The following is a 22,850-nucleotide window of genomic DNA, read 5'->3' on the forward strand; positions in this document are numbered from 1 at the left end:
CTCTCTCTCTCTCTCTCTCTCTCTCTCTCTCTCTCTCTCTCTCTCTCTCTCTCTCTCTCTCTCTCTCTCTCTCTCTCTCGTGATATGATGCACCATGCAAGTTGAATGGAGAAGATGCACATAAGATAGAGGAAAACTATTACTAGAGCTCTTGAGAGGTTGCATTAGTGGGGTGCGTGAGTTCAAACCTTGTGCCCCATATCCCCCGTGGCATAATATATCTCTAAGCATCTAAAAAGAGTGACCTCCTAGTAGAGGTAATGTGGCAAGTTGTGTCTATTATGAGGCTTTAGTAAGTTCACTTGGAAGGCATATGAACACTTGCTCTCTCTCTCTCTCTCTCTCTCTCTCTCGTGGACCCTTTCTTTTTCTAAAGCTTGTGTCCCAAATCCTGTCTCTCATAGCTCTTCTTTTTTTTTCCAAGCTTGGAGCTTGATATATTGTAGGAGACACGCGCACGCACACACCAACTCATAAAGACTCAAACAAAGATACGACCTCTTATAAAATATAAGACATTCAGCCTTTAGGGCTCTGTCCAGAGAGACACATGCATACACACTCTCTCCCTATGCCTAGCTTTGAATTCTTTCTATTCAACCTAGGTCCTAGGCTGGGTCTCTCTCTGTCTCTCTCTCTCTCTCTCTCTGGACTCTCTCTCTGTGTCTGTGTTGTGTGTGCTGACTCCTGCGGTGCTCCGATCGAAGCATCTGCTTTTCTTCTTTTGTTTTTCTTGGGATTTCCAAAATTTACCTCTTCTGCCTTCACCGGAGTGTCCTTGCTTTTCCCACACGAGAAAATAGCCCCCTCTAAAGCCCATCTCGCCCATCTTGTCCATCAATAATTACAGCCTGCTGGTTGCAGTACCCACAAAAACAACCCCCCCCCCTCTCTCTCTCTCTCTCTCTGTCTCTCTCTCTCCACCCATCATTCATTACCCCCGCCTCTCAATAAATTCTGCCTCCCCCCTCCTCATACAACAAACAATTCAACACTCAAATCTCTCTCTCTCTCTCTCTCTCTCTCTCTCTCTCTGGCGCACGCACAATCGACAGATTCAACACACCCAGAAACAGATAAGAAAGAGAGAGAGAGTCTCGAGAGCCCCTCCCCCTCCCCTGCCTCTTCAATTGCCCCATCATTTGATCTTGACCCTCCCAATCGATCTACCCCTCAATTGCCCCTCCCTATCATTTGATCTTTTCCATAGGCTATAGCTCTCTCAATTCCCCCATCATTTTGTTTCCGACAATCCTCTCATCATTTCTGTGTGTCAATTGCCCCATCATTCCCTATCTTGCACCCCCCTCTACTCACACACGCACACACACACAACGCTAATCCAAGCGCTTCATTTTGCCCATCAGTTGCTCTGAGCTCTAATTTTTCTTTTGATTTTTTTTGTTCCTGGGCACCCAAACAATCCAGCTATCCAATTTCAAAGCCAGCATTTAGAGCTTCTTTTCATTTTATAGCAGGGTTTCTGTTTCCGGGTTTTTGATTTCTCTGCATATCATCCATCCATAGGCATCATCCCTTCTACCTAAAAGTTGGAATCATCATCGTTTTTATCATCATGTGCCAGCACACAAGTTGTGGGTGCTCTAAGGCATTGCAGCAGGAGCAGCCACACTCTTCTTCCAACAACAGCAAGCACAATGGCTTCACTTCATCTTTTATCGTGGCAGGCCTTCCCAGCATAAACAGTGGCACCTTTGAGCACGAACCCTGCTCTCCTGAAAATGATCTCAAGAGATTACCGACCATATCAGAGGTGAGCATCACAAGAAGTTTAAAACAAATTGCCACTATAACTCTCACAATGTGAATTAGGCCAACATCGCGAAGCTTCTGTGAGGGAGGCACCGCACATGGCAGCGGTGGCCCCAAACGCAACTCTCTAGGTGTGTGGCGCCTCCCAAGCAGAAGCTCATGATGTTTAGCACTACAGGGAAAAAACAAGGCAAGAAAACCCATTTTCCCATATAGGAAAATGTCGAAAACTCCTTCTGCATCCACCCACATTGAGAGTTATCATGTAACCCAATTCCTGGGCCGAGCTTCCTCTCCAAAAGGGAAAGAGCAAAAAAGGTCAATTCTTTCTGCATTGGGCCATGGTCGTTGATACAATAAAAGTCAATGGATTTTTTGGCAATGAGATCAGTTTCTTCCTTTACCTTTATTTCAAAAGAGTAGTTTGGGCGTACTCAATGTTCCAAGTGCAACAATTAGCTGGTCCTGAGATCATCATTTGTACTTTAGGCATGTGTTTTCTCGGATTTCTTAAGATTAGACAGCTTGAAACTTGGCTGCTTAAGTGCACAATTCAGCCGGCGTCCTTTGTACTGAATAATTTTGAAAGCTTAATAATTGGCTGTTTAAGTTCATACTTTCAGCTCTGCATGTTTTGCACGCATTAGATGCTTAGCAATTCACAATTTTTGAGCTTTTCTACTCATTAGATGCTTAACAATTGGCTGTTCAGGCTCACAATTTCGAGCTTTTGCATGTTCATTTGCACTTAGTTGCAGGCTTAATTGCATCACTGGGGCTCTAAACCTAAGCTTGTGTTGTGTTGCCCAGGTCTCAGAGGAGCTCAAGAAGATCAGCAGTATAGCAGGCCCAATGGTGTGTCTGGGTCTCCTTCTTTATGGCCGAATGCTGACCTCCATGTTTTTTCTCGGTCAGTTAGGTGAGCTAGAGCTCGCGGGAGGCTCACTGGCCATTGGACTGGCCAACATCACATGCTATTCTGTGCTCTCTGGATTGGCCCTGGGCATGGAACCTATATGTGGTCAAGCTTTTGGAGCAAAAAAGTGGAACTTGATGGGCCTGGCACTCCAAAGAACCATATTGGTTTTGCTCTGTTTCTGTTTGCCCATTGGCTTAATTTGGGCCAATATGCACCGAATACTTTTGTGGTGTGGTCAAGACCCTAGCTTGAGTGATATGGCAAGCACTTACCTTATGTACTCACTACCAGATTTGGTTGCGCAAGCAATCCTGAACCCTCTAAGGATCTATTTACGCACACAAACAATCACCCTACCCCTCACAGTGTGTACGTTCTTTGCTTTGGTTCTACATTTGATCATCAATTATGTGTTGGTCCACACATTGGGGTTGGGTATCAGAGGGGTTGCACTTGCAGCTTCATGGACAGATTTCAATCTGGTTTGTTTCTTGTTGGCCTATCTTTGGTATTCAGGCATGCACAAGAAGACATGGGATGGATGGTCTGTAGAATGTTTGAGGGATTGGATGCCTCTTCTGTACTTGGCTGTCCCCAGCTGCTTGTCAGTGTGCTTGGAATGGTGGTGGTATGAACTTATGATAGTTTTCTCTAGCTTTCTTGTTGATGCGAAGGCCACAGTAGCAGCAATGGGCATCCTTATTCAGACCACCTCTCTAGTTTACATATTTCCATCTGCCTTAAGCTTGGCAGTTTCCACTAGGGTCGGAAATGAGCTGGGTGCAAATAGGCCTGCCAAGGCACGGTTTTCGATGCAGATAGCCCTTGTTTGTGCTTCAATTTTGGCAATTTTAGCTATGACCTTCACCACCACTATGAGGCATGTTTGGGGTTCTATATTCACAAATGACAACCACATCCTTTCCCTTGTTGCAGTGGCCATGCCCATTGTGGGTTTGTGTGAGCTTGGCAACTGTCCACAGACAGCTGGATGTGGTGTCCTAAGAGGCAGTGCAAGGCCTTCCACGGGTGCCAATATCAATCTAGGCTCCTTTTACCTTGTTGGCTTACCAGTTGCATTGGTGCTTGGTTTCAAACTAGGATTTGTAGGCCTGTGGTGTGGCCTCTTAGCAGCCCAAGCAACTTGTGCAACACTCATGTTCTGTGTTTTGGGCAAGACAGACTGGATTCATGAAGCTTCAAAGGCCAAAGAGCTAACTGGCTCCTTTGACCCATCTCGAACAAGCACAACCACAAGCTGCCCATTTCAAGCTGGATTCAAAGTGGAGACAGAAGAGCGAGAAAGTCTGATATCTATCAAAGTAGCTTCCACTTGATGGTATCTTTTGATGATAGATCAGTGCAGTGTCAGATCAAAGCTCATCCAGCAAGCACATGACAATGCTCTGCATTTTCACAGGGTGGTGTGCCAAGGGATCACCTTGAGCAAGAGGGACTTGGTGCATTATTTTTTTCCCAAACATTTCTGCTTCTCTTCGAAAATTTTGCAGCTGGGTGGCAGAATTACTGCATTTTTTTCTCAATTGTGCTCTACGTCTTTCAGAATTGTAGCGATTGGGTTCAAGTTGTAGAGGGACAGTCTCAGAAAACAGGAATGTACTTGTCAATACAGACTCGCTCTGCAAACATCTCCTTTGCCGGGCATGGAGGGCTATTTTGGCAGTCTTCTTAGGACCCCATACAGCATTTTTTCAATCATGTACATGAACAACAGATAGTTAAAAAGCACTATTGAACAGAGAACTAATTATAACCTGCTCAAGTAAGAGCACTTACATTTGTTTAAAGCTTGTTGGCATAATTTCCTGTATCTCAAAATAGCTCAATTAGTTGTGCAAGGTTTGATTTCTCGTGCAAATCTGGTTAACATCATCTGGGGGGAGAGGGAAGTTTGATCAGTTGGGCTTCTCCTTTTGTCATCTGCTGGGTGATTATAACACATCAATTGTTGTGATGGGACAATGATTGAGGTTGCAAGTTGCAAGGCTAAACAAACTTGTGAGACCATTATTGAAGCTAGGCATTGGATGAGTAAATGTGAATCATGTAAAATACACATGTTGGGACTGTTTTGCAGCTGTGCGACTTACGAGGTTCTGAATTGGATGGATTTGTGCTAGCATAGGATCAGTAGTTGCAGTACTGAATGGTATTTCTAGATGTTTAGGCTCATCTTACAAGTAATGCAGGTGGCATATCAATATAAATTTGGATCATGACAAATTACAGATATCATTATTTTGTACAGGCAACTCTCTTATGTACATGGGTAGGCCTATTTCTGAACTGGCAAACTACTATTTTATTGTCAAATGTTAAGAAAAACATTGTTGCATGTGCGATTTCTGCTGCAACATATCCAGACATGTGAACCATATGGTGTTGCTGGCTTGATTGTTGAATCGCTCTCAACTGCTGACAACGATCTACCATATGTGGCCACCATATTGGGCTCTAGTAGCTTAGCATGCAGCCTCATTTCTTTCTTGATAGACATGCTATAAGATGTCCCTTTAGTCCACTTGGGGCACAAGCAATTACAGAGCTGCTTTGCTCAGCATGACTGCACAACATGATGGTAAGTATGGCTTGGGGAGGCTTTCCATGGAGAGACACACTTGAGGAATGTGTCATTGTTGTACGCCTCCTACCAACTAATAATCTCCTCCCAAGATGTTAAAACTTTTGAAGCCTTTAGGGCTCTACATAAGAGTCATCTCTCCCACCCACAAACCCTAGCTTTAGAGTCGCAAGGTTTAGAAAGAAGGATGTGTCATGAAGCTCATTCATAGAGATCATGGCGGGCTGAAAATTGTCTCTCAATAATGTGCAATCTTCTTTGTTATTTTTGGAAATGCGCGGATTAACATGGAATACAAAACTTAGTCCCCACTAGGTTCTTGTTATTAGGTTAATTCAATGTCTTATGTCATCAATCATCATGACCAAGCCAAATGAGTGTTGCCACATGTAAAAAGTATTGGAGTCTAAGCTGAAAGAGAAAACAAGATTATTTAGAAAGGGTTGTCAAGATGTAGAGATCATATGGCCAATTGAAAACATGCAAGCAACACATTGACATAGGGTGACTCGAGACTCCTCTCAAGGCATTTGGATCATTAACTCGATGGCAAAGCAAAAGCCCAAAGCATCATTAGATATTCTAAATGGAGGAGATTGTATTGTTGTTTCAAGCATAGGAAGGTTATCTTGTTGGATTGTATGAAAATAAGCTCCCCAAGTACTCACCAGATAAGTGTTAATGAAAAACAAATGTTTAGCGCCAAGCCAATTGTTACATTTGGAAAAACAACTTTCAATTATTTGGTAAAAGATGCATGTAGTTCAACAAAGCTTTGGGTGTTTTCAGGGAAAGGAGCATGTTGTATTTGTTTTGTGCTATTATGGAGTTGTTCCTTTTCTTGATGAATTGGAAAGTTTAGTGGATAGAGAATATAATTGGACTAGGACAGGGTAAAGTGAATTTATTTTGTAGTCATATTCACAAAGTATTTATACGTTTTCTAGCTTGAAAGTTGCTTTTTTGTTTTTTGAGCCGGGTGCCTAGTCAAGCTCAAAGGTGGAACCTTGTGCCATTAGCTTATGAATTCACTACTTCCTTCAAGAACATGTTCCTTGGAAGATTCAGGTTACCACCCAAATGATGGAGCATGGTGGGTAGGCACCTAGCACCCTGGTTCAGGGGTCTAGGTAGTGTTGGACTCTCACCAGCTAAAACCACCAATCTTGGCGGATTCCCTTAAAGGGATGCCATACCCCAAGGTTGGGTGTGAGCTCAAAGCTTTAAAGTTGCTTTTTTAATGGAGAATGTATAAAGCATAATATAAAGCACTTTTTTCACCCTTTGATGTGATTCTTAAGTCATTTGTATACATGACATATTGGAAACTTTTGTGATGATGAATGGAGAGTGCAGTAAGCATAACATAGAGCAAAGTGACGAGGTATTAAGTATTAGTTAATAAGGTCTTGTTTTTAACACAAAATAAGACTTTTTATAACATGCAAGGTATCCACGTAAATTATTGTAGCATATAGTTGTTATGCTTTTAGTAAGGGTTAACATTGGTTCTAGCAATCTAGCCTCTTGTATTCTTTTTCACTATGACTTCTATGTTTATGTTGGAGTGCTAGTTGAAAGGTTTATATATGTCCAAGCATTCCTTCATCTTCTTGATTGGTCTTTGTTTATGCTACTATATTCTTCTTTTCAAGTATGTGGAGTGCCCTAGGCACATTTTCCCATTTTCCTTGTAGGTTATGTCATATACATAGTGCTTGCCCTTGGGTCCCTCCATTGTGGCTTTGGTACTGAATCTTGAGCTCAGTTCATAGATGTGGTTGGCTATTAGGGTAGTGCTTCTTGAGTGCTACCATTTGTAGTGGTTGGGAAGCTTGTTTGGGAGCCATGAGCAAGTGAAACTATCTTGGTAGTCCTTTAAAACTTACGTTATCTTGTGGGAGGGTTCTTGAACAAGTTGTTCAACTTTATGTGGAATACACAATAGGCCATCCTATTACATAGAAATATTTACTTCTCAATAGTGATTATAGGTCTATGATGCATATGCATGTGGTGGTTAGTTTTCATAAACTTGCTTAGTGCAATGTTTATTTCATCTCTTTCTATTGCCGTTAAGTATATGAGAGAAGCATTATAACCATAGTGGAGAAGCTAAATCGCATAAATGAAGATTCATTTACTTTTCATATTGAGTAGGGTTTGTGTAGTGATGGTCCATAATGAGTCATATTGAGTAGTGCTTGTGTAGTGATGGTCCATAATGAGTTAGCTTCAGTCTTCATATTCAATGTCAACCTTGCCTAGTATTTCTTTTAGAAACCATGCATTTTCCATTGCAATCTCGTTAATCAAATGTGTTTCTAGAATCATCAAAATTTTCATAGAATCATATAGGGGTCTTACCCTTTGTTAGCATGTACTACTCACCTTCATGTTTGTTTGTCAACATGTTCTTGCACACAGGTCTACAAATCTTTCGCACTCATTCATATCGTCAAAGTCATCAATATATGCTAGTGCTCATTGCACAACATTTTCGTCATTCTGTAATGAAGGAGACCTAGCTAACCTAACTAAGGGAGAGAAGAGAGAGAAAGACTGCAGGAGAAGAAGAAGAGGAGAGAGAAATATAGGAAGGAGAGAGAGAGAGAAAGAGGGAGGAAGAAGAAGTCATGAGAGCTGAAGAGAGGTGGAAGAGAGATTTCTTGATAATTTCATCATGCCTAAGGAAACCCTTTTATAGCTTTTATACCGTCAATGTGACTAGTAGTTTCCTGTATGCCCGGTTTATTACAAACCATCCCGTCTCATGAAGTTTTTGTCCTAAAAAACAAGGGAGGAACAGGGAGGGAAGGCTACAGAGTACTACTCTGCGCATCATACAAGGGCAATAAGCAAGATCGTCCATGTCATGAAAACAAGGCCCTAGATGGAGTGGACAATGTGCAGTCCAAGATGGGTACGTTCAGCCGATGTGGGTAAGGTGGGGCTGAAAATAATTCAGGACCAAAATTGTTGCAAAATAGATGGCTGTCCAGAAGCAGACGGGTATGTTGTCCAAGACAAGACTGCTGTAGGAGAACAGCCATAACTTCTCGTAGGAAACTCCGATCGGGACAAGTGAGGTGTCTGACTACTTGCCATATGAGAATGTGTAATGAACCGGCCATACCAAAAAGTACCAGTCACACTGACCGTATAAAAGGTGTAGGCCTACTTCCTCATTTACCCCCGTACCGATGAGGCCAAAATTGTCTTTCCCTCCCTTCACTTGGAGGGCTTTGCCCACACATGGTGGAGGTACATTCAAAGGGAAAACCAGTAGTTTCGTGATTGGGAAGATTTCAAGATGCACATGGTTCAAGTTTTTGCCTCCTTGGTAGAGAAGGAACGTTTGGCAAGGCAATGGTATCATTTTGACTAGCGTAATCTCACCGTGCGGGAGTACACTAACCAGTTTATGAACCTATCCATGTATGTGGAAGCTATCAATGATGAGGCCAAATTGCATAACTACATTTATGGGCTGGATTCGAATCTCAATTTACAGCATCTCAAGTTGCCACTCAATCTATGGAGCATGTATTTAGGTTGCATGGATTGCCACATGTCATAGTGCATGACCGGGATACCAAATTTATGAGTCATTTTTGGTGGACAGTTTTCAACTCCATGGGGACCAAACTAGCTTTGTTTACAGCCTATCATCCCCAAATGGACGGGCAGACCGAGCGAGTTAACAAGTGGCTTGAGATCTACTTGAGACATTTTTGTCATGATGTGCAGAATGCTCGGGATATGTGGTTGCATTTGGCTAAGTTTGCTTACAACAACTCCACTCATTCGAGTAATGGAGTATCCCCCTTTGAGGCATTGTATGGTTATCGGGTGCCCCTCCCCACCATGGTCTTCAGTGAGAAGCTTAACTCCCTTGGGAAAGAAGAGTTGAACCACATGTAGGCCTTGCTTCAGCAATGTAAGGTCAATCTCAAAAAGGCTCAAGAGCACATGAAGCTCCATGCGGATGCAAAGAGGCGCCCTCTTGACTTCCAAGAAGGCAAATTGGTACTCCTCAAGGTTCCCAAGTCCCGTTATGCTACACTTAAAGATGGCTCTTGCAACAAGTTGGCACATTGTTACTATGGGCCCTACACAATCCTTAAGAAAGTCGGAGACTTGGCCTACCGCCTCCAAATCCCCCCTAACACTAAGATACATAATGTATTCCATGTGAGCCAATTGAAGCCATTCACAGGCACCCCCAAAGATTATGTGGAGGAACTGTCCCCCATGGATGAAGAGAGCCTTATTCAGTATGTGCCTGAAACAATCATAGGGCAGCGTGAAAAGCAACTCTATACTCAGTCCATTCATGAGTACTTGATCAAATGGCAAGGCCTACCTCTAGAGGAAGCTTCTTGGCGCCTGGCCTCTATTTTAGATGAGTTTTCCCACCTCAAGGAGGTTGCATTGGCTGGATCTTGACCACACTTGACCCTTGTTTGGACTATAGCCTGTGCTGGACAGCCATATGTTTTGCACCAATTTTGGTCTTGAGCTACTCTCAGCCCCACCTTACCTACACGGGCTAAAAGTATACCTTAAGGGCTCTAATGCATATCTGATGGCTCATTTTTGTTCTCAATACATAAGCACTTATCATTGGCAATGTAAAGTTGGAAAATTTGAGTATAAGATTCATTGAAGTTGTGCTAGTTACTATTAAAATAATTCCATGAAAAGGTGTTATCTTCTATGTATGTTTGATGTACCTTGTATAGACTCATATTTTCTTTTGTAGGCATTTCTTTGTAAGCTAGGCATATCTCATCTGCATTCATTATTTCTTTTGTAGGCATTTCTCTACAAGTTGGGTGCATCTCCTCTATATTCATATTGTCATTTGTACTCCTTTTGTATCTGCTCACAACACCAAAAGAAGAAGTTAGTATAAGAAGAAAAAAAAAGAGATTGAACAATATGCTAAAACTATGAAGCGTGCAGTGTCATGTTTGATTGATCTTCTCTTCAAAGTATTGGAAGTCTTTTGTATTTTTTTAAAAATTCCTTTGTACATATGGTTTGTGTGCTTGTGAGGAGGATGGTCTTTTTTCCCTTGAATCATGGTTGGCACTAATGGATTTGATGTATTGTGACTATTCACATGTTATTTTCTTTTGGTCACTTTAGAGAGAATAATGTATCCAAGTCCTAAAGAAAATGCGCTTTTGATGCTAAGGAGAGCTTTTTTGAAAATTGTGGCTGCTTGCAATTTGTGTTTGGGAGATTGTGTACGTGAGTGCCGATAAGAATGTAGACATGTGGAACCTCTTGGAGTTGAGTGGTTTGTGCAACTGTTTGCTTCACCATAGGGTCAATTGTTGGTCAGTGGTGTCAATTGTTAGTTGAATTCTCGTGATGAGTTCACTTGTTTTTCTTTTGATAAAAGTGATTTTGCACCTATTATGAGGCCTAAATTTTTTATTATCAATCCTCTTGCCCCAATTGGCTATTTCCTCAATCTCATGAAAACTTTTATAAGTCATTGAATTTGGTAGGGCCAGTTCATCATTCGCATCGGTTTGAACTTTCACAGAGTAGATTTCATCTTGAGTGTATTAACTGCAAAGTGTTATTGGATGTTTGTTGATCCCTTCAATTAAATGTGTGTATGTTAAAAAATTTTGAAAAAGTCTACCCTAAAACCCTCGTTACATTCCAACATCATGAAATTTACAAATATGCAAGGCGAATATGCTTATATAAGAGATCTATTAAATTGCTACAAAAATTTGAGAGCTTAAGTAAATATAAAATTACATTTAATTGAGTTGCTTATTGTACTTGTAAGCGTCCTCCTTATGTGTACATATTATTGTAGTTTTTTCATCCAATAAGTTGCAAGATGTGTCTCTCTTGATAATGCACTATTGCAAGCATTCCTAGATCTCTCGTTGTACATATTATTGTAGTTTTTTCATCCAATAAATTACAAGATGTGTCTCTCTTGATAGTGCACTATTGCAAGGATTCCTAGAGCTCTTGTTTCATCCAATGCCAATGCCTAATTATTTGCAAGAATTGCAAAAAGGGTGGGTCATATGCATGCCTCATTGACGTGACCAAGGTGTGATGTTTTCCATATTCCTAGTATTATGCAAACAATGTAATATGACATTGTTGGCTAATTACACTTTAATGGTTGCAAATTGGTATGAGTTGGGTGAGGTCGCCACAAAGAGTATTATGATCTTGTCCTTGAATGGGTCAGGCAATGTTTTGCACCACTTATACCTAGCTCTAATAAAATGAAAAACTAGTTTAGAGACACATATGTGCCATATCAAATAAAACAATGGTTCAGGGAGGACAGAAAAGAGTTGTAGCACACAAGTTGTAACTAGTTCCAATCAAATGAAAAACTAGGTCAAAGACAGAAAGGAGTGGCATATAAGCACAAACATAAAGTGCTTTAGAAATATTTAGATATACTGAAGCAAAACAACATTGTAAATTATTATAGATAAGTAAACTAAATTATCGAATGTAAATAACAAATCATTAGCTTCACTTGCCATTCCTAACTAATATTTGGATGTATATAGGTTTCTTTTGTAGATTCTTACAAGCTTGGCATGTTGTGCTATGCTTATAATGGAGCTTCACCTTGTCCTTTCACCATTCATCAACATCATTACTTCAAAAACAGAGGTATTTTGAGGAAAAATTTACATTTTGAATTGGTAGAGACTAGAATGTTACAAAAATTCTTAGCATTGCAGCATGATTAGCAAAGTAGTGCAATAACACCCAAACCAAGTTATCGTACCAATAGATAGTGGTGTGTACAAAAAAAATCACTACATGATGCTCCTCTAGAATATGGACTAGATGTTTTAAATATTAACATCTAGCGAGTCTTTTGCTACACAAATCCTTTTCATTGGGGAACACCCTTGTCTCATCTATCCAAAATTGAAAGATTAAGTCTTTGACAATTTGAGATATGTGGATTCTCTGTGCGTCTTGCTACGACATGCAAATGCAAGGAACAAATCATTAGCTTCACTTGCCATTGCCAAGTGATGTGTGGTCGTACATAAGTTCTTTTTATGGATTCCCATAAGCTTGGCAACTTGTGATATGATAATATCAATGCTTTTCCCCCAACTTTTTCCATTCATCAACATCAACATTGTAGTTTTTTTCACAAAAATTCATCTGAAGTGAAAGGGATGCAAGAGATGTAGGAGAGAAGAGCACACACAATGTAGGTGCTATCAACAATGTTATGACATCCTTATTGCACTTTCATATATATATGAATAAAGAATATGGGCGGTCACTATACACGGGCAGGCCCAAGGGCCTTTTACCCCAACAACCTCCCACTAAAGGCCAATGGGCCAGGGAGTTAAAAAACAAAACAAAAGGAAAGAGACAGGGTGAGGAATCATGACATCTCACCCAATGCCCAATCGGAAAGCAAGTTGTGCAATAAGTGGTGAGAACCTCCTCACAAGAAGAGTCAAGCATCCCTGAGTCCATGAAATCTAGGAGATAAGCGATCCCATAGCTCTAGACAATAGAGCAATCCATGATTGCTTCCCATGAAGCAAGCAACACAACTCATAAGTACAAGGCTGTACATCATCATCATCAAAGTAGTGCATAGCATCAATGTGTCGCATACAAGACAACAGCGGAGAGCATACAAACTCTCCACAGTCAATCACTGAAAGAGGGCCAACATCCCGAACATAAGTCAAATGGGGTCTCAAGGCAGTATGCGGCCTCAACAAAGCGGAAGAGTGACATATGGATGTAGAATCAGCCATAAAGCGCACTAAACGCGCATCAAGAGGCCTGAGAGGTGTCTACATCTCATAAAAGACAGTATGATGGCTGGATAGAACCTGTGGGGCATCTAAATCCCAAAACTTGTAAGCCGTAAAGTCACCATCTTCATAACCAAGGAGAAGATATCTACGTGATATAGGCTCATGTGGCAAACTGACAATGGCCTGGTAGCCAAATATCCTCAAGTGATTATAGGAGGGTCTCATACCACTCCATGTCTCATGCAGTGTAATACCATCCAAAGCCAAGCACGGCATCCTATTAACCAAGTAGACTATCATCATAAGGGCCTCAACCCAAAAGCCATAAGACAATCCAGCTGTGGTAAGTATAGTAGTAACCTTCGCCTATAAGGTCAGGGACATGCCATGAGCAATCCCATAATACCGGGGGCATAAGAAATTAATATCATATTGTTGACAAGAGATTCGTAATTTGGGAGATAGCATAGCTCTCATAATCCATCTGCAAGCACCTAGGCCTGTAACCAGTAGAATCCATAAATCTATCAAGCATAGATGTGGCATCCTCAATATGTATCAAAGGGTAAGCCCAAACATTGTGGGTAGCATGATCCATGAAGGTCACAAAATACAATGCTCCACTAAGTGACTGGGAAGGCATAGGTCCATATGCTACACAATGGACAAGATCTAGAGGAGCATGCCTCGTACAATCGCCATAAGCCAAGGGGACTCTGCAAGGACCAAGAGTACAATCAAGGCAAGCATTAAGATCTGTAAGTGACATAGGAGGTAGCAATGAGTCTGAACGAGACAAGATCTCCATCTCTCTGTGGTGCATATGGCCTAAGCGATAATGCCATAACAATGCATGTGGTATCTGGATAACTGCAACCATAGAATCTCCCACATGAGAGACATGCACTGGGTAATGAGAACCAACTCTAGAACCTCTGGCCAAAACCAAGCAACCACGACAGATCTTCCATGACCTATCCTTGAAGAGAAATAGTATATCCTACATTATGCAACTGACTGACAGAAATCAAGCTCTTACTGAGCATGGGAACATGTAAAACATCCCTAAGCATGAGAGAAGTCCCATTAGGCAAAGCTAGGTGTATGTCCCCTATACCAAGAATAGCATGTATGTTGCTCAAGGCCCAAAGAAATTCATCCATCAAACTCCCTGTAAGTAGAGAACCATGCTCTATGTGGAGTAACATGACAAGATGCCATAGAATCTAATAGCCAATCTGAGGCATAGGCCGTAACACTGAGCAAGAAAGTTATAGGGAAACTAGATTATAGGAGTACATGCTCAACTACATCATCATGGGTAACATGTACCTCGCCACTAGTAAGACTGGTATCACCTGCTCATGTGGAGTCCGTCTTTGTCTCTGTTGCTCTCTAATCCGTCTAAAGTATTTTCTTTGAACATGCCCAAGATTCCCACAATGGAAGAAAACAACATCTGAAGTAGAAGAACCTATAAAATATGACAAGGAATCCAAGACATTATGAATAGGACTATCCATAGCATCCACGGAGCTCAAGCAGTCGAGATCTGTCCCAACATAGCGAACCTACTCATAAAGACAATCATCTGCTAGTACCTCAGTGGGGTAGAAGCATGCTGCAAATGCTCATGAAACCTAAATGGATGGGAGAACATAAAGGCATCAATCAAGGATGCAAAAGCTCCCACATGAAGAAGAGTCGTAGCCAATTGCATGACATAGCCAACCACAGTACAGTAAAGCATAATACATCTGTCATAAGAGCATATGATATTCAGCCATGAAATCAGCTCATAACCATATGCATACACATAGCTCTGCAGTACATTACGCCACCAAGGAACATCCAAGTCAAGTAAAGACCGACAACCAAAGCATAAAGCATTCACAAAGATATCATAACTTGTACTGGGTAGCCTAGGCATAAACCATGTCATAAATGAAATGCTAGCTGCAAAGAAGTGATAGTCAAACCCAAATCAAGCTCTAATCTCATCTCAAAAGCATTCCGAAGCATAAACAAGACATGTGGCATAGTCAAAAATACATCATGACATCATACTGAGTAGCTGGGAGCACCTCGTGACCAATAGGCATAACCCAACTGTAGCATAAATAGCTTCAGCCCTAAAGTTTCCAACAACATATAACCTCTATAAACTGAGAAAATCAATGCTCAATCCAAGCTCAAATCCATAGGCAAACCATATGCATATATTCCCGTATGTATAGGCACCAACAGAGCATAATCGGGCATCAAATGCCAAGACCTGTAAGCATAAAATTGAAGTAACAAGTAGCTGTCCTATTTTGGACAAATCTGGACTATTCAAAATAGTCAATGGCTGAGCTAAATTAGCTCCAAATTCGTCTCACATAAGAGGCATAACATCCACAAGTGATCCGGTATCAATAGATATCAGTAGAAGCATCACATAAGCCATAGGCATACAAATACATGCTGTCTCAGACCTGAAATCTATTGCACAATATTTTATCATCAGAATTTGGTAGATCTGACATCGCGATCGTGTCCGGAGCGTGCCAAAACCCCAATTCAAACTCTTACCTTACCTAAATCGGGTTCCGAATGTCTAAGATATGACAAAAAATTGATTTTTTGCAAACAAGCGCAAATAAAACGTGACTATGTTGCTGTACTTGAGGGGCCAAATCAAGGTGGGTAGGGGATAAGCAAGAGCCCAATGAAGGCCTACAATAGGCCTACACAATCCTAGGACAAGTCCAAGCAAGAGGTGAAGAGAACAAGCTTCAATGATGGAAGCTATGGCTGCCTCTTCATGAAACCCTACTGTTCATGTCAAAGAATGGTTGAGAACTGAGTGAGAAGCAAGCTCTCATACCTCGTGTAGATGCCGGGGAAGGCTAGGAAGCATTGGAAAAGGACCTTCTCTGATACCAGTTGAAAGGGATGCAGGAGACACGAGAGAGAAGAGCACACACAATGTAGGTGCTATCAACAATGTTATGACAGCCTTATTGCACTTTCATATATATATATGAATAAAGAATATGGGCGGTCACTGTACACGGGCAGGCCCAAGGGCCTTTTACCCCAACATGAAGATATTGGAATCTTTCTGCATAGCATGAAAGCAAGGATACTAAAGAACTCCATCAAAGGTTTTCTCCCTAGCATATGCATCCATTTCAATGGTTAATTTGACAAAGTGTTCTACAATGTATTGGCATATCATGTGTTTCTTTCATTCATCCAACATTCCATTACTACATTTCATCCCAAAGCTAACCGTTATCACTCATTGTTCTACTTTTGAGGAGCTCAATATATCTTCTTTTCTTTTATGCACCAATGTTCAACCTTTCATTCAATGATGGAGAGCTTGTTGAGGGTTACATTGTTGCAATGAAATTTTATATAACACCAACAAGATAGATCATTAGTAGACACTCACTTTCCATTGAAATATGAAAACTTCATGCACTAATTTGCAACAATACTGACTATACATATAAGAGATAGCTATATCCCAAGGAAGATGTACAAATTTGAAGACTATGTGTGTGTGTGTGTATGTGTGTGTGTGTGTGTGTGTGTGTGTGTGTGTGTGTGTGTGTGTGTGTGTGTGTGTGTGTGTGTGTGTGTGTGTGTGTGTGTGTGTGTGTGTGTGCGTGTGCGTGCACGCGCATGCGCACACGTGCGTACGCTGTCGGAGGGGTTTTTGTCGAAAGGTCGAATCCACCGAGGATCTGAAGTAGAAGGAAGTAGAGATAGGAGATGGAAGAGAAGATAGAGAATACCCAAGTGGTAAACATGACAAAAACAAATCACAATGAATTGAAACAATATGTATTGAAAGAACGTGGAATCTTTGCTCTACTCAGAAGTAATCTCTAGGCATTAGTTCTCCTGGAGCTCCTTCGTAGACCAAAAACGTGGATCAAAAAAATCAACTCTTTCTCTGCTGTCCGGAACCCAAATCTGATGGCTCCGTTGGCTCCGAAAGGGGGGTAAAACTGCAAGACACCTACTCACAGATCTCTCAGATCACTCCTTCTTCTTCTTTCAATTCAATCTACAGTTTTCATCTTGTTTACAGTGATCACTCAGATCACTCCTTCTTCTTTCAGTTCAATCTGCAATTTACAACGATCGCGACGCACGCGATTTCGTCAATCTGTCTTTTTTTATGAAAAATCTCCTAACTGGCTAAAAAAGCAACTAGCTTTTTGCATGCCATCCTAATCTAGAAGCTTTTTCTAACTTTTTCGGATTTTTACAATAAATAATATCAAAAATAGACTAAAATTATCCAAAAATCTAGTATTTTTCGGATAATCCATGCAACTCACACTAGTACTAATGGCTCAGATCACATTGACTCTCTAGATCAATAGAGAAGTCGGATGATGATGCATTCCATACTTTTTCACACTATGTCCTCATAACATCACGACATCCACCCCCTCTAAACCTGTGCATCCTCCGGTATGCACCACAAAATAGTCCTCCTGGATCGAAGGGCCACAACATTATCTTCCAAAGTAACTGCCGCATAGACAAAGCACCTCCAAGATAAAAAATCCAATGCTCTTCCATCCAACATAGGAACATCTCACCATCCAAACTCGTCCCTCCTGGATCATAAGGTTTTATCAACGTATTCAAACCACATAGCTTCACTTTTGAAGGCTCTCTAAATACCATAAACATACTCACAATGTGCCCATCTTCATAGACATAACAACACCCTTGCTCCTTCTGAATCCATCGCTTTGGAAGCAACCCATGTTGATACTTTACTTGATTTTTCAAATCCAAGATCTTTAGAACATCAGCCATATCCAAGCCATCCATAGCATCATGAGCATCCAGAAATAAGGTATCCACTATAGTTCTTGGCAAAGCATCAAATGGCATCCTGCATTCATTAGCAAGGTCTTCTGATTGCGTAAGATCCATAGGCATGGTTCCTTGAAGCACACTCTCCTCGGCATTCCCTGGCTTTGATACTTCCTTTTCCAAAGCATCTTTTCCTATGTTACCTATAACACATAAAGATCAAGAATTGACTGCTCAATAGCAAACAATGATTCTGCCTCTTGCACATCAAGAAAAGTATTCATAATTCCTTGTGCGTCCTCATCATCCCTTACCACGGCATCCTCCAATGCATTTGTCCAATCATCTAGTGCATCCTTCTCATCTTGTTAACTACCCTGCTCCAAATATTGTGGAACCTCTTGAGCACAAGCCTCATCCATAGCAACAGTATCAAAGTCATCACTTGCATTAGAAATCAAGTGAGTCTCACATGAACCACACATGGATCCCTTTGCCTCTTCATAAAATACCTCAATGTTGCCAACATGCTTTTTGTCATCTACATGCAAACAAGTAGCCAGAGAGTCTGATGTTTCTTGCATAGTCCTTTGGTCTAGCACTTCTGTCTCTTCCTTGTGGATCTCTATATCTTCAGTAGTCTCTTGTAAACTTGTCATAGAATCACAAGCTGCATTCACTTTTACTTCTGGAGCAAACAATTCAACCACCAACTTTGAATAGACAACCTCGACTATAGCTTCATTAAAAGCCTTCCACAGGGTAACATCTTCTTGCAAACACTCATCAACTAGAGCCTCAAGTAAGGAATTTGCCTCATGCACATGGTCACTCACCTATAAAGAAGTATCACTGGATAAACTCCCAGTATCATCTACATCAATAGAAACTGCAGTAGGCAAGACATCTCCATCACTACTATTATGCACATGTGTATCAACACTGTCAGACTCAGGGAATTCTTCTTTCAAGGCATCCTTGAACCCTTTCCAAGTTTCACCATGCCTTCGCCATATACCCTCAATTCAGTCCTTAATATTTTGCTGCACCAGCTGGAGAAAATAGACAACCCTTTGTACCTCAGGCACATCGCACCTTTGCATCGCTATGTCAAAATAGTTGAGATATGTTGCTACATATGACCCATCAAAGAAACCCAATTCTTATGTCATCCACTGAAAATAATCCCTAATCAAATCCTCTTTTTCAGTCTTCACCTCTTCCAGCATGCTTTGTCCTTGCTCTTCTATCTGCTTCTGTTGCTCATACAACTGTCTACATGTGTTCAATAAAAACTTTTTGAAACCAATATTAGCATCTCCAAATTCAATGATCCAAGAACACATGTCAATAAACTGCTTCAAATCCACCATAGAACTCACAACTGGAACTATGCCTCGTGATAAGTCACCCATTTCTACACACCTTTCGTCAACTTTCATGTCGGGTTCACCAATGTCGGAGGGGTTTTTGTCAAAAGGTCAAATCCACCGGGGATCAGAAGTAGAAGGAAGTAGAGATAGGAGATGGAAGAGAAGATAGAGAATACCCAAGTAGTAAACACAACAAAAACAAATCACAATGAATTGAAACAATATGTATTGAAAGAACCTAGAATCTTTGCTCTACTCAGAAGCAATCTCCAGGCATTAGTTCTCCTGGAGCTCCTTCGTAGACCAAAAATGTAGATCAGAAAAAGCAGCTCTTTTTCTACTATCCGGAACCCAAATCTGATGGCTTTGTTGGCTCCAAAAGGGGCGTAAAACCACAGGACACTTGCTCACTAATCTCTCAGATCACTCCTTTTTTCAGTTCAATCTGCAGTTTTCATCCTGTTTACAGCGATCGTGATGCGTTCGATTTCGTCAATCTGTCTTTTTTTATGAAAAATCTCCTAACTGACTGAAAAAGCAACTAGCTTTTTGCATGCCATCCTAATCTAGAAGCTTTTTTTATTTTTTATATTTTTACAATAAATAATATAAAAATAGAATAAAATTATCCAAAAATCTAGTATTCTCGGATAATCCATGCAACTCACACTAGAACTAATGGCTCATATCACATTGACTCTCTAGATCAATAGAGAAGTCGGATGATGATGCATTCCATACTTTTTCACACTATGCCCTCATAACATCACGACAATGCGCACTTCTAAAGGCTTCTCACATGTTAGACTTTCATGAGAGAGAGAGAGAGAGAGAGAGAGAGAGAGAGAGAGAGAGAGAGAGAGAGAGAGAGAGAGAGAGAGAGAGAGAGAGAGAGAGAGAGTGTGTGTGTGTGTGTGTGTGTGTGTGTGTGTGTGTGTGTGTGTGTGTGTGATAGGGAGCTCAAATATATCTTAGTTAGAATGCTTTTAGAGAGAAAGCTGAGAGAGAGAGAAGCGAACTACTCTAAGTTTCAAGAGTATGTAAACAAATACACACACACACACACACACATATCATTAAATAGAGAAACAACTATTTTGGTAGGTGCAAATTGTCACATTTATTTTTTATTAGATTTAGCTATTAAGATTATCTTTGAGGTCATAAGTACTTTCAAATGCCTACTTTTAAGTACCAAAAAGCAATGTCCTAGATATTACTTTCTAGGCCACCTATACATGCTTTCACCCAAAAATAAATTATTATATTTTTATTAGACTAATATAAAACATACTTAAATTTTTATTTTTAAGAATAGTGTTGGGCGTAAAGACACCTATGCCTATGTTGCCATGTATTTAATTCATGACACACTTATACATTACAGGTGATAGATACCCATCACTATCACTTTATTCTTTATTCTTTATTCTTTTTGTGACTATTGAATAAGGGTAGGCCAATCACACATTGTGACTATTGGAGTTCCCACATATGGTGTCTCTCTCTCTTGCTCTCTTGCTCTATCCACCATAGCTTTTGCTTTACTCTTGCTTCTACTTATGTGCTTCCACTCAAGCTTTACCTTTCAATTGATATCAAAGCACACCATTCGAGGAGCTTCTTCATCCTTTACTTTAGCCTAGATTCAAAGCTTCTAGCCATTGTTTCTTCCTCCCAAGGTATAGATTGAGTCTTTCACTCCCCTGGCTTATTCCAACTTTTGCACATTTGAGTGGATACAAAGCATGTTGCAAAAGTTGTGGATGGTTATGGTAGCTTGATAGCACTTGCGTATTTTGGCCATAACTTTTGCATACAACATCAAAGTCAAGTGTTCTATAGCTAGACACAAAGAGTGCGATAAGAGTTATAGATCTAAGCACTCATAGAGTTGATTTTGTGCAAATTTTAGTTCTCTATTTTTCATAAAAGAGAATAGTTCTAGTTTGAACATCAAACAATAAATTCCATAATGCATGTTTAATGCTTTAGGGATGTTATTTTGGTGCCCATATGGTATGGTTATGCTTTGTGATGCTATTTGTATTGTTTAGAGCTTGATGAGCTCAGTTTTATAGAGGTTTATTGCTATCATAATAGTTTGGACAGCAAGCATGCAATAGTGAACTTCATGCTTTGAATGCCTCTATTGTGCCTACATGGTATTTCGGGTATACTACATGTCTATGATGATGTATGAGCCCAGATATGGTTAGGACATGCTTTGGCTCTTGGATTTGAGCTACGTTTGATGTACTTTGGCTTTGATCAGTTGCTTTGAGCTTTTATGCTTACTCACTTAATGGGTATTGAAGCTTCATTGGATATTTATGCTCCCAGATGTATTTGTGATGTGCTTGGGCTTTGTGTGTGCTTTGATGTATATATCTTAAGCTTTGCTTTCTGACTTTTCATTGTTGAAAGATATGACAAATGATATATGCTCTAGGAAGAGATGTCCTAAAAGAGATGTCCTAAATCCCATAGACACAATGAGGTAGAATGCTATTATCCAACTACTATAAAGCATTGTACTTGACTATCACTTTCAAGAGTTAGATGCAATATATCGCGATGCTTTCTTCTTTCAATTAGTGGCATTGTCATTGCCAGTCTCTTGCACAAGCTTGTGTTTATGAGTCCATGCTTCCATCTTGGAACCTAATTCACTTGTGTAACAATCAGTCCATTGTCTATGTCATCACATGAGTTTTATATTCATCTTCCAACCTCTATAGCTCTTGCCATGCTCTAGATTCATCCTTTTGACATGCATTTCAAATTCACTTCCAGTGGGAGACACTTACTTAGTAGAGCTTAGTTCTTTAAGACCGTGGGACTTTTGTTTCATGTATATGCTCTCTTGTATGCTATTGGACATAGTTGCCTCTGCTTGTGGGCTGATTTGATTTTGTATGCTTTGGACACCAACACTTACCTCTATCAATAATTTGTTAATGATGCATATGCTTATGGGATATATGGCTTAATAACCATTTGAGTTTGTGAGAACAATCTTTGATACCAATGGTCTATGATTAGTATCCTAGTTGGTTGCTACTTGGACATCCTTGGCAATGGAAGCCTACTTTCTTGGCTCTTTACCAATAGTTAGATTGACATATACTACTATCTTTATTTCAACATTGCTATCATTATAGTTTTTAGCATTCTTTTAGAGAGCAAATGTTGTACTTTGGAAATCTATTGCTTGTAGTTGGTAGACAACCCTATACTTTGGTATTCCCTTCTATTTTGCCCTTGTTTTGGTGGTTGGGTTTTGTAGGCCAATTTTTTGTCACTTATAGCAATCCATTCTCTTGTATTTTACATTGGTATACTTTTAGTATAGCTAGTTCTTTGAATGATAGTGCTATTTTTAATATTGAAAAGCTTGATATCACAAATTTCATCTATTGGAAGATGGAGATATGGTAGGTACTAGTTCAAAAGAAGAAAGTTAGGGCTTTGAAAACCAAGAGTGTAAAGCTTGAAGGCATTGATCTGAATATTTGGGATGAGTTAAATGAGCTATGTAAGTCCAC

The 22,850-nt window shown here is 40.3% G+C and overlaps 1 protein-coding gene across 1 annotated transcript; it reads left to right on the forward strand.

The window, feature by feature from the left end:
* The first annotated feature begins 553 nt into the window (after positions 1-553).
* LOC148033813 (protein DETOXIFICATION 48-like) lies at positions 554-6,470 on the forward strand. Its single transcript, XM_087681811.1, has 2 exons — positions 554-1,774; positions 2,584-6,470. The coding sequence occupies exons 1-2, from the start codon at positions 1,577-1,579 to the stop codon at positions 4,027-4,029; spliced, it is 1,644 nt and encodes a 547-aa protein (XP_087537937.1). The 5' UTR covers positions 554-1,576; the 3' UTR covers positions 4,030-6,470.
* The last annotated feature ends 16,380 nt before the right edge of the window (positions 6,471-22,850 follow it).

This window comes from Lygodium microphyllum, chromosome 7 (genome assembly GCF_053477565.2).
Source record: "Lygodium microphyllum isolate KBCC chromosome 7, Lygodium_microphyllum_v1.1.10, whole genome shotgun sequence".
NCBI lineage: Eukaryota > Viridiplantae > Streptophyta > Polypodiopsida > Schizaeales > Lygodiaceae > Lygodium > Lygodium microphyllum.

Excerpts from the sequence above, each read along its gene's own strand:
- LOC148033813 (XM_087681811.1), top strand. The coding sequence starts at position 1,577 with ATGTGCCAGCACACAAGTTGTGGGTGCTCTAAGGCATTGCAGCAGGAG. Across the intron at positions 1,775-2,583 it reads GATTACCGACCATATCAGAG|GTCTCAGAGGAGCTCAAGAA; the intron begins GTGAGCATCACA and ends TGTGTTGCCCAG.